This window comes from Ipomoea triloba, chromosome 4, assembly GCF_003576645.1.
Source record: "Ipomoea triloba cultivar NCNSP0323 chromosome 4, ASM357664v1".
NCBI classification, from domain to species: domain Eukaryota; kingdom Viridiplantae; phylum Streptophyta; class Magnoliopsida; order Solanales; family Convolvulaceae; genus Ipomoea; species Ipomoea triloba.
The window spans coordinates 10576839-10589970 of NC_044919.1; the positions used below are offsets into that span (position 1 = coordinate 10576839).

Sequence of the window (13132 nt, forward strand, 5' to 3'; positions counted from 1 at the left end):
AAAGTGAAAAATTACTTTCTTGTTTTTAAAATCAAAATGTTTGTATTCGATCAATGGGTAAGAATTTTAATTAATGGTTTATTCGGTTTGAAAATATTAGTTAATAGAATTGATTGAGCGGTTAATTGAATTACTCGTGTATAAATATGTTTTAATTTTTTATAATTCATAAATTATATTATTAGACTAATTTTTCAAATTGTATCATTTATGTATTGATGTAATGACTATTTTGTAGTTTGAAACTATTTATAAATTTTATTCATAAATTTTAATTTAAAATAAATAAAATTAAAATATTTCTATTAATTAGTTATAAAAAAAAAGAGTTAATTCCAGCAATGGTCCTCCGACTATGTTAATTTTTCAAAATTAGTCCCCGACTTTTAATTTGGACAATTTAGGTCCATTGATTTTCAAATTTTTTCCAATGTTGGTCATTTCGTCAAATTTTGGTTAAGTTGAGGTCAAATAAAGGGGTAAAATTGTCCGTTCACTTGTATACTTGTATTTCTCTTGTCTTATACGTTATATATATGAATATAATATCAGTCGAAGAGACATCGACAGAGATTATATAGCTTCGATTGAGATTTTGACTGAGATTATATTCATATATACCGCGTATATGACAGGAGAAATACGGGTAATATTACACTAAACAGATGAACAAACAATTTTACCCCTTTATTTGACCTCAATTTAACCAAAATTTGACAAAAGGACCAACATTGAAAAAAATTTGAAAGTCAAGGAACCTAAATTGTCCAAGTTAAAAGTCAATGACTAATTTTAAAAAATCAACATAGTCGAAGGACCATTGCTGGAATTAACTCTCAAAAAAAATTATCCGATTAACTCAGAAATATGAATTTTGGTTCAGTTAATTGTTAAATCATTTTATAAATTTGGTGAATTCGGTTTGAATATAACTGAATGGACACCCCTTCCAAATAATGATAGTTCTTTTTTTTTTTTTTTTTTTTTGTGGGTAAGTGCAAGACAAAAAGTACATAACTTTAAAATTGTACTCGATTGAAAAATAAGATTTAAAACTACCACTATTTGTTTTTTTAAAAATCTTGATATCCTGATCTTGTTGGGGGAAGAAAATGGCATAAATAAAAACTATTGTTTACTTTTTGTTGTGATCAATAAGAATATATCAAATTTATCATGAAATTAAAAATAATAATAATAATAAATTGCATATAATACTTAGTTTTAGAGAGTTGGGTGCCAATAATTCTATGTTTTGTTTTATGTTCTCAAAAAGAGAAACGTGTGACCTACACCCCAATGGCGGAGTCACAATGGGGGTAGTGGGGTAGCTGCCTCCACTCTCCCACCCCATATAATGTATATATATTAATTATACCAAAATTTAAACAAAGGTTAAGTTGGCTTAGATGGTAAGATCATTGTTTCTATACAATATGAAATGGTCAACTGTTTGAATTTTACAATACTTAACATTGTTTCATTCAAAGTATTTTATCAAATTAATTATGTTTTACCTTTTATTTTAAATATTTTTTTATGTTGATGTATTTTGATTTTCATTATCTATAACTCGGTATCTAAGTTTTTCATTTTTTTTCCAAAATATCTCTAGTTTTAATCTTTCGCCCCCACGGGAGAAGATTTCTAGCTCCGCTCCTGCGTACATCTACCATTCATAAAGTTGCTACTCTCTCATGTGGGAAGTTTTTGTTAAGATGTGAAATAAATTATTTTTAAAAAAACAATTAAAACTTGCCACATCAAGGAGCGACAAGTTTTTGAGTAGTAAATGTAGCGGCACTAAACATTTTCATTTGTCGAATATATGAATGGAAGTAATATAAATATCATAGCTAGTGTTGCAAAAATCCAGCCTAGGTGTCGATTAATCGGCACCTAGGCGCTAGGCGTCAGCCGGCCAATTAGGTCGCTTAGGCACTTAGGCATCGACTAGGCTGCCTAAGCCTCCTAGGCATCGACTAGGCTGCCTTATTGACCGATTAACTATTGTTTTTTTTTAAAGAATTATTTCACTCAAAACGACATCGTTTAGCAAATAGAGTTAAATGGCAGTGCGCACAATGAATCTACCCACTTTGAGCATGATCTCCACATTGCCACTACCGAGATTTGAACCTTTGAAGTAATTCTCAAACTTCATAGTGGAAGATCTAACTTTAGAGCTTCAAAACCAACAATAAATTAGGTCAAACATTTTTTGCCTTTTTGGAGAGGTTATCCCATTGTTAGGTCAGTAGGAGAATGAGCAGGTTATCCCATTGTTAGGTTAGTAGGAGAATGTGAAGTGCAGGGCAGTGCAATGCTTGGGATGCAAAACGTTTTGGAGAGGTTATCCCATTGTTAAGTTAGTAGGAATGAAGTACAATGGTACCTGCAATATAGGTATTTTACCCAATTCATGCATATTTGGCAGAGTAGCCTCAAAGATTTCATGGCCAAGCAATTAAACATGTAAAATGACCAGACATCTAAAGAAAAGTAAAACCAAAACTTCATTGATCACATCAGCGAGTCCAAACAGTTCAATCAAAGCAAAACCAAAACTTCCAAATTCAAGTTAGTCCCTGTCATTCTGTGGGAGAATAAAATATGTTTCATGGCAAGGAGGAGGATACTTTTACAGTCAAAAATTAAATGCTACTCCGTATTAGAAACTGCCAGAATTTTCATTTACAATACATTCTTCAAAATGTGCAAAAAGAAAAGAATCACAAATGCTTGCTCATTCCTGACATTCCTTACACCTATAGGGGAAAACAAGCTTGGCTTGAGTGAGAAGCGCACTACTGTGACTTTGGCTTTTGAACCTTCACGTAAGGGAAGAAACCTATCAAGTGCTTAATTGTCGGATTCCATCCCCGCTGCTGTGCACGGCAATACATTAAGAATGTGTTTGCAAAGTATGAATTAAAACCCATAAGCACATGCCATAATGCATGACCCTGTGGATTGAGGCTCCACCTTGAAATGTCCTTGCAAAATTGACGATCAAATAACCAGCACATGGTGCCAACCAATAATGTGGCCAAGTATAACTTTGCAAGACGCTTTGCCAATCGGTCTTCAGTATAAATGTAATATTTGTACATACGAGGAATGCAAAGAAGGCATAGTAATGCATAATGCACCTTAAACCCGATTGCAAAGCGAACTTGTGAATGTGCAATGGCAAACACTGCACCATAAAGGAATAAAAAGGTGGGCATAGTACTCCGGTAATGCCAGTCTGGTGAGTAGAGGATGTAAATATAAAGTAGCATTTCCCATACCATTGGTGTCTCATCACCTTGTTGTTGCCTGCCAATCAAGATCCTTGGTTATAATAAAATAACAATACACAACATGGCAAAGAGAGTTTTTTCCCATGGACATGACAAAAGGGATGAAACTTTTTCCTATGGACATGACTATGTATGCACAGAGTGAAAGAGGTGGATGCAAAGAGGGCCCGAGGAGGGGAAAAGTATGATGGGAATGACAGAAGTTGGGAGGCATGACAAAGTATGGTTACAATTCAAGTACGACATGGGATAGTTACATTGACAATGATGACTTGCAAGGCCAGAAAATATAATATTGCAGGTTCTGAACAAAACACAGGGTTGATGGACACTGGAAGGAGTGGGGGGATATGTGGATTTCAGAGAATTTCAAGGACTCTTCCTTGATTGGATGATAAAAGTGCTAAAATGCTGTAACAGAGATTGAATCAAGGAGGCAAGTAGGAACTGACAAGCAAAATAATCATAGGAGAAAGGCGTCAACCAAGCAAACAAAGGGGATTGAAGGGACCCAACAACAACACTATAAGTAAGATCTATAGCAGAGAAAGAAAACCAGAGGCTTAAAGAAACTGTCCTTGGTAGCTACTGGCTAGTACTTTACCATTTCAAATTTTGTGTTAGGTCTGGGTGAAACAGTTTTTGGGCCAACAGGGTTTGACATTCAGAGTTTTGTGAATGCTAGTTTATATATGGGGTGTACCTACTTGGTGCTTTCTATCTCATAAAACAAACAAATGAAAAAGCATTGAAATGTTTAAAAATTTAAAGCTTCATGTGTGCACACGCAAGTGTATTTATGTATGTAGGCACAACCAGCAACACTTGGCAAAAAATCTCAATATGGTGAACTCTGTCAATTGATAGACAATTTTTCATGACTTCAATGACAGGTCAAGTACATTAACATGACAACTAAAGGTAGTGGAACACTAGTATCGAAAAAGAAAAGTTCTAATCACTGAGGGGGATAAAAGATTTTATCGAATACTTATTCATTTCCCAATTTCCCATATATGTTAAATAGCCAAGGATTTGGCTAGAATGTATTCTTGCATGCATATTTTATACTCTATTGAAATAGTAAAACAGTCAAAAGTAAAAACAGAAATAACATATTAACACTGAATAATAATGCATTTACAAGGATGACAGGTCCACCTCCATCAGATAGAATAGATGAAGTTAATAATACCATTTACAATAATGGGAGATTCACCTCAAACATGGAGCAATAGAGTTTAATTGCCTCACTTTCAAGCATATTGTCTGTTCAGATCTTAAATCATTTGACACATCATGACTAGAAAAATTAAAGTTGACTAAGAAATTCTGAATGTTTTCTATAAATATAAACTTTCACACAAATACAAGATTCCATCTAACCCCCCCAAAGTTACCAGTTAATAACACGCCCATAACATCCAAGTCAAGAGTTGGATTTTGCATGACAGTGGCATTCTTTTAGCTTCTTCATAGTTCATATAGCAGTTTGACAAAAATAATTATGGAAACTTATTAATTGTCATAAATTCTGAGATAACTTGCATATGCAATCAATTGATGAGATTCCTAGAACTACGGGCATTCAATAAAAACCCAGCCTAGAGTTTACAAGCAAAAAAAGTGTTAGAGCACTCACATTCGCTGCAGTGTGGCATGATAAAGCATGCTTCCTATGGCAAGTATTATATTTGATATGTGGAGGACACTGAACCTTTTTTCAAACCCTTGTCTCAAGGCATTAACAAGACCAATGAAGGCCAAGAGAATGCATGGGACATTTGAGATGGTGTTGAAAAACTCTGCGATATAGGAAGAGTGAACATAATTTGGTTCACACCACTCTTTGGTAGATGTCACAGGGCCCCAAAAGCTTGATGTGCCATCTGCCATTCGTCAAAATTTGTACCTAAAATTGGAAAGGAAATGGTTAGATGAAATAGTTTGCCAGGGAGAGCCCCTAAGTCACTAAAGTTGCCACCAATAGCAGTAGCTGCAACAGAAAACCCTTACCATACACAAAATAGTTTAAAACAATCCATACAAAACCATTAAAACATGAAACATTTCAAGGGTCAAGATATCTATGTTAGCTCGAAACAGTTCACAAGTTTTTAACGTGAAATTCTCAGATAAAGACATAAAAGTAGTTTTTTCCTGAAATTTTCTAAGAAAAGAAAACCTTAACATCAAATTCTCCTTAAAACAATCATTCTATATCCACCATTTTGGACCTATATACTTAACAATAAATAATATCTTCCCTGATCCTCAAACCAGACCATTCAAGTTCTATACATATTACAATTGTGATTCGACTAAAAAACAAGCCATAACAACACAACTATCATAAATATAAAGTAGGCATCAGCCTTCATATTTTCCAGCACTCATTGCAGGGTTTGATTTCCATTCAAAATGAAGCCTCTAATTATAGATTCATAATTAGCTATTACCTTGGCTTTCGAACTCTGACTTCCACATTAAACAAAACGCTTGAGAATAAAAAACAAACAAACTTCTCCAAATTGTGAAATCCAAATCTAACGCAAACCACATTCAATTACTAAAACCGACTCTAGCAAATGCCAATGGCACATTACAAAACCGTGCAAATATATTACAATAAAAACCTGACAAAAAAACACCACGAGTGGTGATATATATTCACCTGTGCATAAAAACGCACAAAATTATTTGAATTTTGTGCATGTATTCGATTCAATATACACGTATACAGAGAGAAACTGACCTTTCAAAATCAGATCTAGGTTTTTTATTCCAATTTCAGTACCAATTCTCTATAATCTCCAACACGATCTCTGTATTTCGCGTCTGTAGTTCTCGCCTGCGCTCCTAGGGTTGGATCTCAGGAGACAAAAAACGAAGGAAGAAAACAGAACGTTTTTTTCCCGGACAGGAGCTTGGCGACCGGTTCATCAATCATCCGGTTCCTAAATTCTTTTTTATTTTTACTTATTTTAATTTTTTCTTGAGACGAGTTCAGTCCATTTTGGTACACCAGAAGTCCCAATAAAATACTCCCTTCAAATGTTCCACTTCATCGTTATTCATAATTGTTTTCTTTGTCCCATAGCTATTGTTTCTTCCTGTCCATGAAAAAAATATTGGTTTTCATTTTATAGAAGGAATATTCTTTTGATAGATGTGTTTAATCCGTTGGAGATAAAATACAAAATAAATAAATAAATAAATGTATACTTTAATTATTAATTGAAATTTTTTATAATCTAAAATTTTCAATTTCGCCAAACTATATATCCAAATTCTCACTATTCACTGCTACTAAAAACAAGTCTTTTAAGTGAGTCTTTTCATCTACTATACCATAAGACCAATGTATTAGAGGTTATTAATTTATATTTTTTAATTGAAATTGAATGTATTTGGCTTGTCTGCATGGGTGACAATGTCTTGAGAACGCATCATTCAATTTAATCATCAAATTTAAGGGCATATTATGAGTCTTGTAGGGCCCGTTTGGTTCGCGGAAAATATTTGAAGGGAAGTGGAAGTGAAATTCCATGGAAAAGTAGTTACTAGGAAGATAAATTCTATTGTTTGGTTGGTGGAAAAGAAGTTACTGGGAATATTGATTCCACTGTTTGGTTGGATTCACTACTAAAAAACATGGCTATAGTGACGGACAAATTCCGTCGCAATTAGTCACAGTTTCGACGCAAAAGAGAAATTGCGACATACTTTGCGACAAAATGTGATCGTCGCATCAGGTCGAATCGCAATTGCTCAGTTGCGACTGTTTGTCGCAATTAATTATTATCACCGACAACCATATTTATGTCGTAATATATTTTAATTCTGTCGCAATTTGCAATCAAAATCAGTCGCATTAGTTTGTCGCGAGGCGTCGCAAATAATACTTTTGTTCGTCGCAATTAAGCTTATTAGTCTTTCGTGTATATTAATTTGCTGTCGCAATTGATTTTACAACCGTTGCAAATACTTGTTCATATTCGTCGCCGTTTCCAATTTTTTGTCAAAATGTATGTCGCAATTTTATTAATTTTAAATGTCATTCGTCAAATTGTATGTCGCAATTGTTGTTATGTGTTTGTCGGTGTAGTATGTCACAAATTTTTTAAAAATAATTTTGTTTGTCGCAATTATATGTCGATTTTGTCGTAGTTAATATTAAATTTTAATAAAATAATTATATATTACATTGTAGTGTTCATCGCAATATTCGTCGTAAATCACATTATTCTGACTAGTATAATTTATAATTTTCCTGTCACAAATATAAAATAGTAAATTCAATTCATCATATATATAATTAGTTTAATACAAATAGGCCCCATCGCTCAAAAACAAAAACAATCACTAATATTGTGGGGTTGCTAATTAATATCCTCCTCTAAATTGGAGTTTAGTAGTACATCTAAATTATAAACTAAGAGTTGGTAGCTAACATCCTACTAATATACAAAACATAAATCCCAATAGACAAGCTAATTAAAAAAATATGTAGGGATTGTTTAGCCTGTCAAAGTTGTAACCAAAAAAATTAGTTGATGTTAGCTTTTTACATGCATCACATTAGCAACATATTAAATTATCATGGTGCTTCCAATTCATCATGTCCATCACCATCCCTATCATCATGTCCATCAGCACCCCTATTACTTTCCATTCCTTGACTGCCATTTTGTGAAGTGTTTGGAATATCACCACTTGATGATGGTGGAACATTGTCTCCAAATGCATTGTCCATAGGATGATAGCCTAAAGAAGATAACATACCAGGGAGTTGTTTTGACAACCATTTCTTGAAAAGCTCTTGTAATGCCTCATTTGCTACATTGGGTACATTAGTAGTTGTGGATCTTTGGGTTGAACTTCCACCTAGAATAGACCTTCGGTTCTCAAGAGCTCCAAAACTATACAAATGGGAGCGATTGATATCACCAATAGCACATTTCCATGCATCAGCATCAAACGTCACTTGAGAAGAAGAATCATTACCATGTTTCTCTTTCAAAGCTGCGTCATATTTCTCCTACACCATATTTTTTATTTATAAAATTAGAAACTAGTATAAAAATCATACAATTATATATATACATATATATATATATATATATATATATATATATATATATATAAAACTTAAGTGATAAGTAAGAATAATACTTCTAATACTTACACTGACGGATTTTGATTTTCCATCCACAAATTGGCCACCATCTTTCTTACGAGTATGAGTTGCATTGAAAATTTCTAGTTGGGATGGTTCTCGTCCTAGTGATTTAGCCTAGCAATTGATGAAACAATTTATTATTAGCATAAATTTTTTTTAATTAAAATAGTATTATAAAATAGTGAAAAAAATATCGTACCATCTTATGCTTATGTTTAACAAATGAACATGAACCAGCAGTATGTTTGGTGACACTTCCTTCCTTTAGTGTGTTACGGTTTTTTGCAGCCTTGGCAGATTTCTTCATCCATTCCTCTTTCGACCAAATATTATCCACAAAATGATTCCAAATTGGTTGCGGGATCCAACTTTCTCTATGCTCTTTTACTTTTTCCCAGTTAGCATTTGAATCTTAAGGGTTAATGCCGGCCTTAGTGCATGCATTTTTTCTTCCTCTACTAATAGCATCCCTAAACCCCTTATTAGCTTTGGCATACCATATTTTATACACATTTTCATTTTTATCTTCATCCCAATGATATTTTTCCTAACATATAAAAAAATATATAATTATATATCTTATGCACAATAAAAAGATAGTATTGTTGCTAAAAATGTAATGAAATGCATCAAAAGCTTGTTAAATAAATCAACACTATTACCTGAAATTTTGCCTATAAAGCAGCTTTTGTTTCATCAGAAAATTGTGCCCAAGTTGGCCAATGATCATTAAAATTTGATTTCACCATAGCAGAAATGTCAGCAGCAACTCCATCTTCTAGAAAATCACTATAATTTGAATAATAAAATAGTTAAATACATGCCATGCAAGCTACTTATAAATAATTTCTCAATTAAGAAAACTAATTCTACCCAAAAGATAAAGAAATAAAAAGTTAATAAAACACTACCTCCCACTTATAACATTCAGTTTGATCTTCCTGGAAGGATCAGATGGTAGAGCTCTACCTCTATTAGGCCCCCTCCTCTTTGTTTGCTTAGTTAAAGTAGTGGCAGATTCATGAAGTGATTGGACAGTATCTTCAATAGCTTCCTCAACATGATCATCAAGTGGTGTATTTAGCAAAGGTGCATCAGATTGTAGCCCATCAGATATAGATGCAACATGATCTGGCCGGACATTGGATTGTGATCCGCTAGATAATGGTGAAACATGAGGTGGTGCATTGGATTGTTGTCCGTCAGTTAAAGATGCATTAAGATGTGTGGATTGCAATCCATGGCGATTGACAAAATGTGATGGATTAGAAGTAAGATCATCATCAACACCTTGTGCAAAACAACTAGAACTTCCTCTTACTTGAGTTTTATATTTTCTACCCCTGCCTCTAGTCACCATTTTACCTATAAAAAGGAAAAAAATATATTTATAAAAATGAATTAATTATAGAAATGAAATAGTTGAATTAGAAAACTAATTACAACTACCAAGTATAACTAATTAAAAAGGAGATCAGATAGAAAAGTGTATAGAATTTCATGAGGTGGTGCATTGGATTGGTCTTGCTTTTTGTATCTCATCATCAAATTTCCTAACATTAGTTTAATAGTTCGAGGTGAATTGTTTATTTTCCTAAAAAAATTTATCTATATATGTTATAGAGATTAAGTTTGACATACTTACTCAATATAGGGTGCAACTTCTTCACAGTTCATTAAAACATAAACTTTAGCAGCATTATACTCATCATCACTTAGGTATCTACGAATACCTTGCCCTAATGGTCGACCCGGATGAGTAAAAATTGACAAACGATTGTTTGCATTCACATCTCCACCATCATCATTACGAGGAACACGATTCAATCGTGTTTGGACATGATCTTCAAAATAATGTGAGCAAAATGTAGATATTTCTTCAATCAAATATGCTTCACATATTGATCCTTCAACATAGTTTCTATTCCGCACTTTTTTTTTTAATTGATGCAAAAACCTACAGAACAGAAGTGAAAATCAATTTTTTTTGTAACATTGTTACAATGATAGTGGGGAATATGTTCTAGAAAGTTATACCTTTCAAATGGATACATCCATCTATAATGAACAGGTCCACCAACTTTAGCCTCATAAGCTAAATGAATGGGTAAGTGCACCATGGAATCAAAGAACCCCGGTGGAAAATTTTTTTCTAACTTACACAGGATTTCAATAATGTTTTTCTCCAATATTTCCAAATGTTGAATTCGTAATTCACTTGAGCAAATATCTCTAAAAAAGTGACTAAGCTCTGTAATGGCATCCCATATCGGTTTTGGTAAAAAATCACAAAAAGCAATCGGTAACAACCGCTGCATAAAAACATAACAGTCATGACTTTTAAGCCCTCCAATCTTGCAATTCTCCACATTTACACAACTAGCAATATTTGAAGCATAACCATTAGGAAATTTTAATTGCTTGATCCATTCACAAACTGCTTTAATTTGATCCTTACTTAGTGTATAAGAAGCCTTTGGCATATAAAATCTTCCATTTTGTTCAACTAACTCCAATTTGGGTCGCTTACAGTATACTTTCAAATCCATCCTAGCTTTTATATTATCTTTTGTCTTGTCTTTTACATTCATCACTGTATTAAATACATTTTCAAAGACATTTCGCTCTATATGCATCACATCCAAATTATGACGAATAAGCAAAGTATACCAATAAGGCAACTCCCAAAAAATACTTTTTTTCACCCAATTATGATTTTTTCCAAAACCTGGGATAGTTTGTTTACCACATTGAGTACCAAATCTAATATCAGGCAAAGCACAAACTTGAGCAAATACTTCTTCCCCAGATAATCTCTCCATTAAGGCATCTTTCTCAACAGGTCTCATGAACTTATCTCGTTGCTTTCTATAAGCATGGTCTAAAGGCAAAAATTGCCTATGACAATCAAAAAAAGATAGTTTTCCCCCATGCTTCAACTGAAAAGCCATGGTTTTCTCCATGCAATATGGACAAGAAAATTGTCCATGGGTACTCCATCCAGATAGCATGCCATAGGCTGGAAAATCATTAATTGTCCATAACAGAGCAGCACGCATTTGAAAATTTTGTTTCCTATGTGCATCAAAAGTTTCTACCCCCACAGTCCATAAATCTGTCAACTCATCCACTAAAGGTCTTAAAAATACATCAATATGTTTTCCAAGACTATTCGGGCCTGGAATGATCATATTCAAAAATAAATATGGCTGTTTCATGCACATCCATGGTGGTAAGTTATACACCGTAATAATAACTGGTCAACATGAGTATGGTTTTGCACTAGGTCCAAATGGACAAAACCCATCTGCACATAAACCAAGTCTTACATTTCTTGTTTCATGTGCAAATTCTGGATGGGTACGATTGAAATGCTGCCATGCTTCACCATCAACAGGATGCCTTAATTCTCCTTCTGGGCTTTGGTTAAATTCATGCCATGTCATATGTTTTGCTGTTTTGTTAGACATATAAAGTCTTTGTAACCTTGGTATAAGTGGCAAATACCTCAAAGTCTTAAAATGTACCCTCTTTTTTGTACTAATTGATTTCACAGGTTTATACCGAGGATGACCACACAAAGAACACTCTGTTAATGTCTCTGCCTCTTTATAAAACAGCATACAATTGTTTTGACATACATGAATTTTTTTATAACCAAGTCCTAATTTTCTCATCATCTTTTTAGTCTTATAGAAATTGTTTGGAAGCTTATCACCTTCATGCAACATGTCTTTTACTATTGAAATAAGTCGATCATAAGATGAATCACTCATGTTACACTCGGACTTACAATTTAATAATTGCGACACGGCTGAAAGTTTTGAGTGCTTCTTGCAACCATCCCATAATGCCTCATCGGCATCATTTAATAAAGAAAAGAATTCTCTTGCACTAGGATTAGGCAACTCCCCAAGAGAAGTATCATTATCCCTTTCATTTTCATTTAAACCAAAATTTGGAAAGACACCATCAATTACCATGCTTTGGTATGCATTTATGTTATCATCTCTATTTCTATGCACCTCACCTCTATCATTGTACTGGTCAAAAGTTTCTCCATGTGATGACCAATTCCAATAACCTTCAATGAAACCTTTAGAATAAAGATGGTATACAACAACATCTCTATTATGGAATTCCCTATTAGCACACAACACGCAAGGACATCGGATAGTATCATCAAAAACATACTTCGAATGATTGAATGCAAAATCCAAAAACTCTTCAACTCCCATTTTAAATTCGCTACTAACATATCCTGATGCGTCTAGCAGATTATACATCCAAGAACGAAAGTTTGACATTTTCAAGATCTAACATGTATAAACAAGTAGAAAAAAAATCAATTACATTGAATAATTTATTTTATATACATACATACATACATACATATATACATATGTATATATTGTGTGTGTGTGCCCAAAAGTCTTATTTACCTTAAAGTGCTCCAATTGGTACTTCACTTCATTGATTTTGTCTGTGATGCCTTGAAAGACTTCTTGTATTTCTGTATCAGTATTGAAAAAAATATTATATAAAAAATGTACTACTATTTTTAAACAAAGAAAAAATTTGATTGTAAATTCTCTATTTCATAAACATGCTAAAAATACAATCTTGTTAAACAAAAAAAAAAAAA

The 13132-nt window shown here is 33.2% G+C and overlaps 2 protein-coding genes across 7 annotated transcripts in view; both read right to left on the reverse strand.

Annotated features, from left to right (window-relative positions):
- Positions 1–2493: 2493 nt before the first annotated feature.
- LOC116017821 (alkaline ceramidase-like) lies at positions 2494–6322 on the reverse strand. The gene is made up of 3 exons (XM_031258465.1): positions 6061–6322; positions 4948–5217; positions 2494–3321 (listed from the first exon to the last, which is right to left on the reverse strand). Exons 2-3 carry the CDS (start codon positions 5199–5201, stop codon positions 2808–2810), a joined length of 768 nt encoding a protein of 255 aa, XP_031114325.1. The 5' UTR covers positions 5202–5217; positions 6061–6322; the 3' UTR covers positions 2494–2807.
- Positions 6323–7590: 1268 nt separating this feature from the next.
- Positions 7591–13132, reverse strand: part of LOC116014792 — a 9214-nt gene continuing 3672 nt past the window's right edge. Inside the window, exons 3-10 of one of the 6 annotated variants that reach the window (XR_004097486.1) lie at positions 12930–13000; positions 10525–10799; positions 10221–10444; positions 9399–9852; positions 9150–9276; positions 8687–9034; positions 8494–8601; positions 7591–8346 (exon numbers count right to left, since the gene is read on the reverse strand). Coding sequence is in view for 2 of the 6 variants with exons in the window: in XM_031254742.1 (XP_031110602.1) it covers positions 11748–12794 (1047 nt within the window). In the remaining 4 variants the exon portion in view is untranslated. Of the gene's footprint in view, positions 8347–8493; positions 8602–8686; positions 9035–9148; positions 9277–9398; positions 9853–10132; positions 10445–10524; positions 10800–10983; positions 12804–12929; positions 13001–13132 lie in introns of those variants that run through there. The other 5 variants (XM_031254743.1, XR_004097488.1, XR_004097489.1 and 2 more) reach the window with 5 other exon arrangements.

Bases quoted from the DNA above. Each gene is read 5' to 3' on its own strand.
- LOC116017821 (XM_031258465.1), bottom strand. From the start codon at position 5,201: ATGGCAGATGGCACATCAAGCTTTTGGGGCCCTGTGACATCTACCAAA. The intron at 3,322-4,947 runs GTGAGTGCTCTA...CTTGATTGGCAG, and splicing joins CATGCCACACTGCAGCGAAT to GCAACAACAAGGTGATGAGA.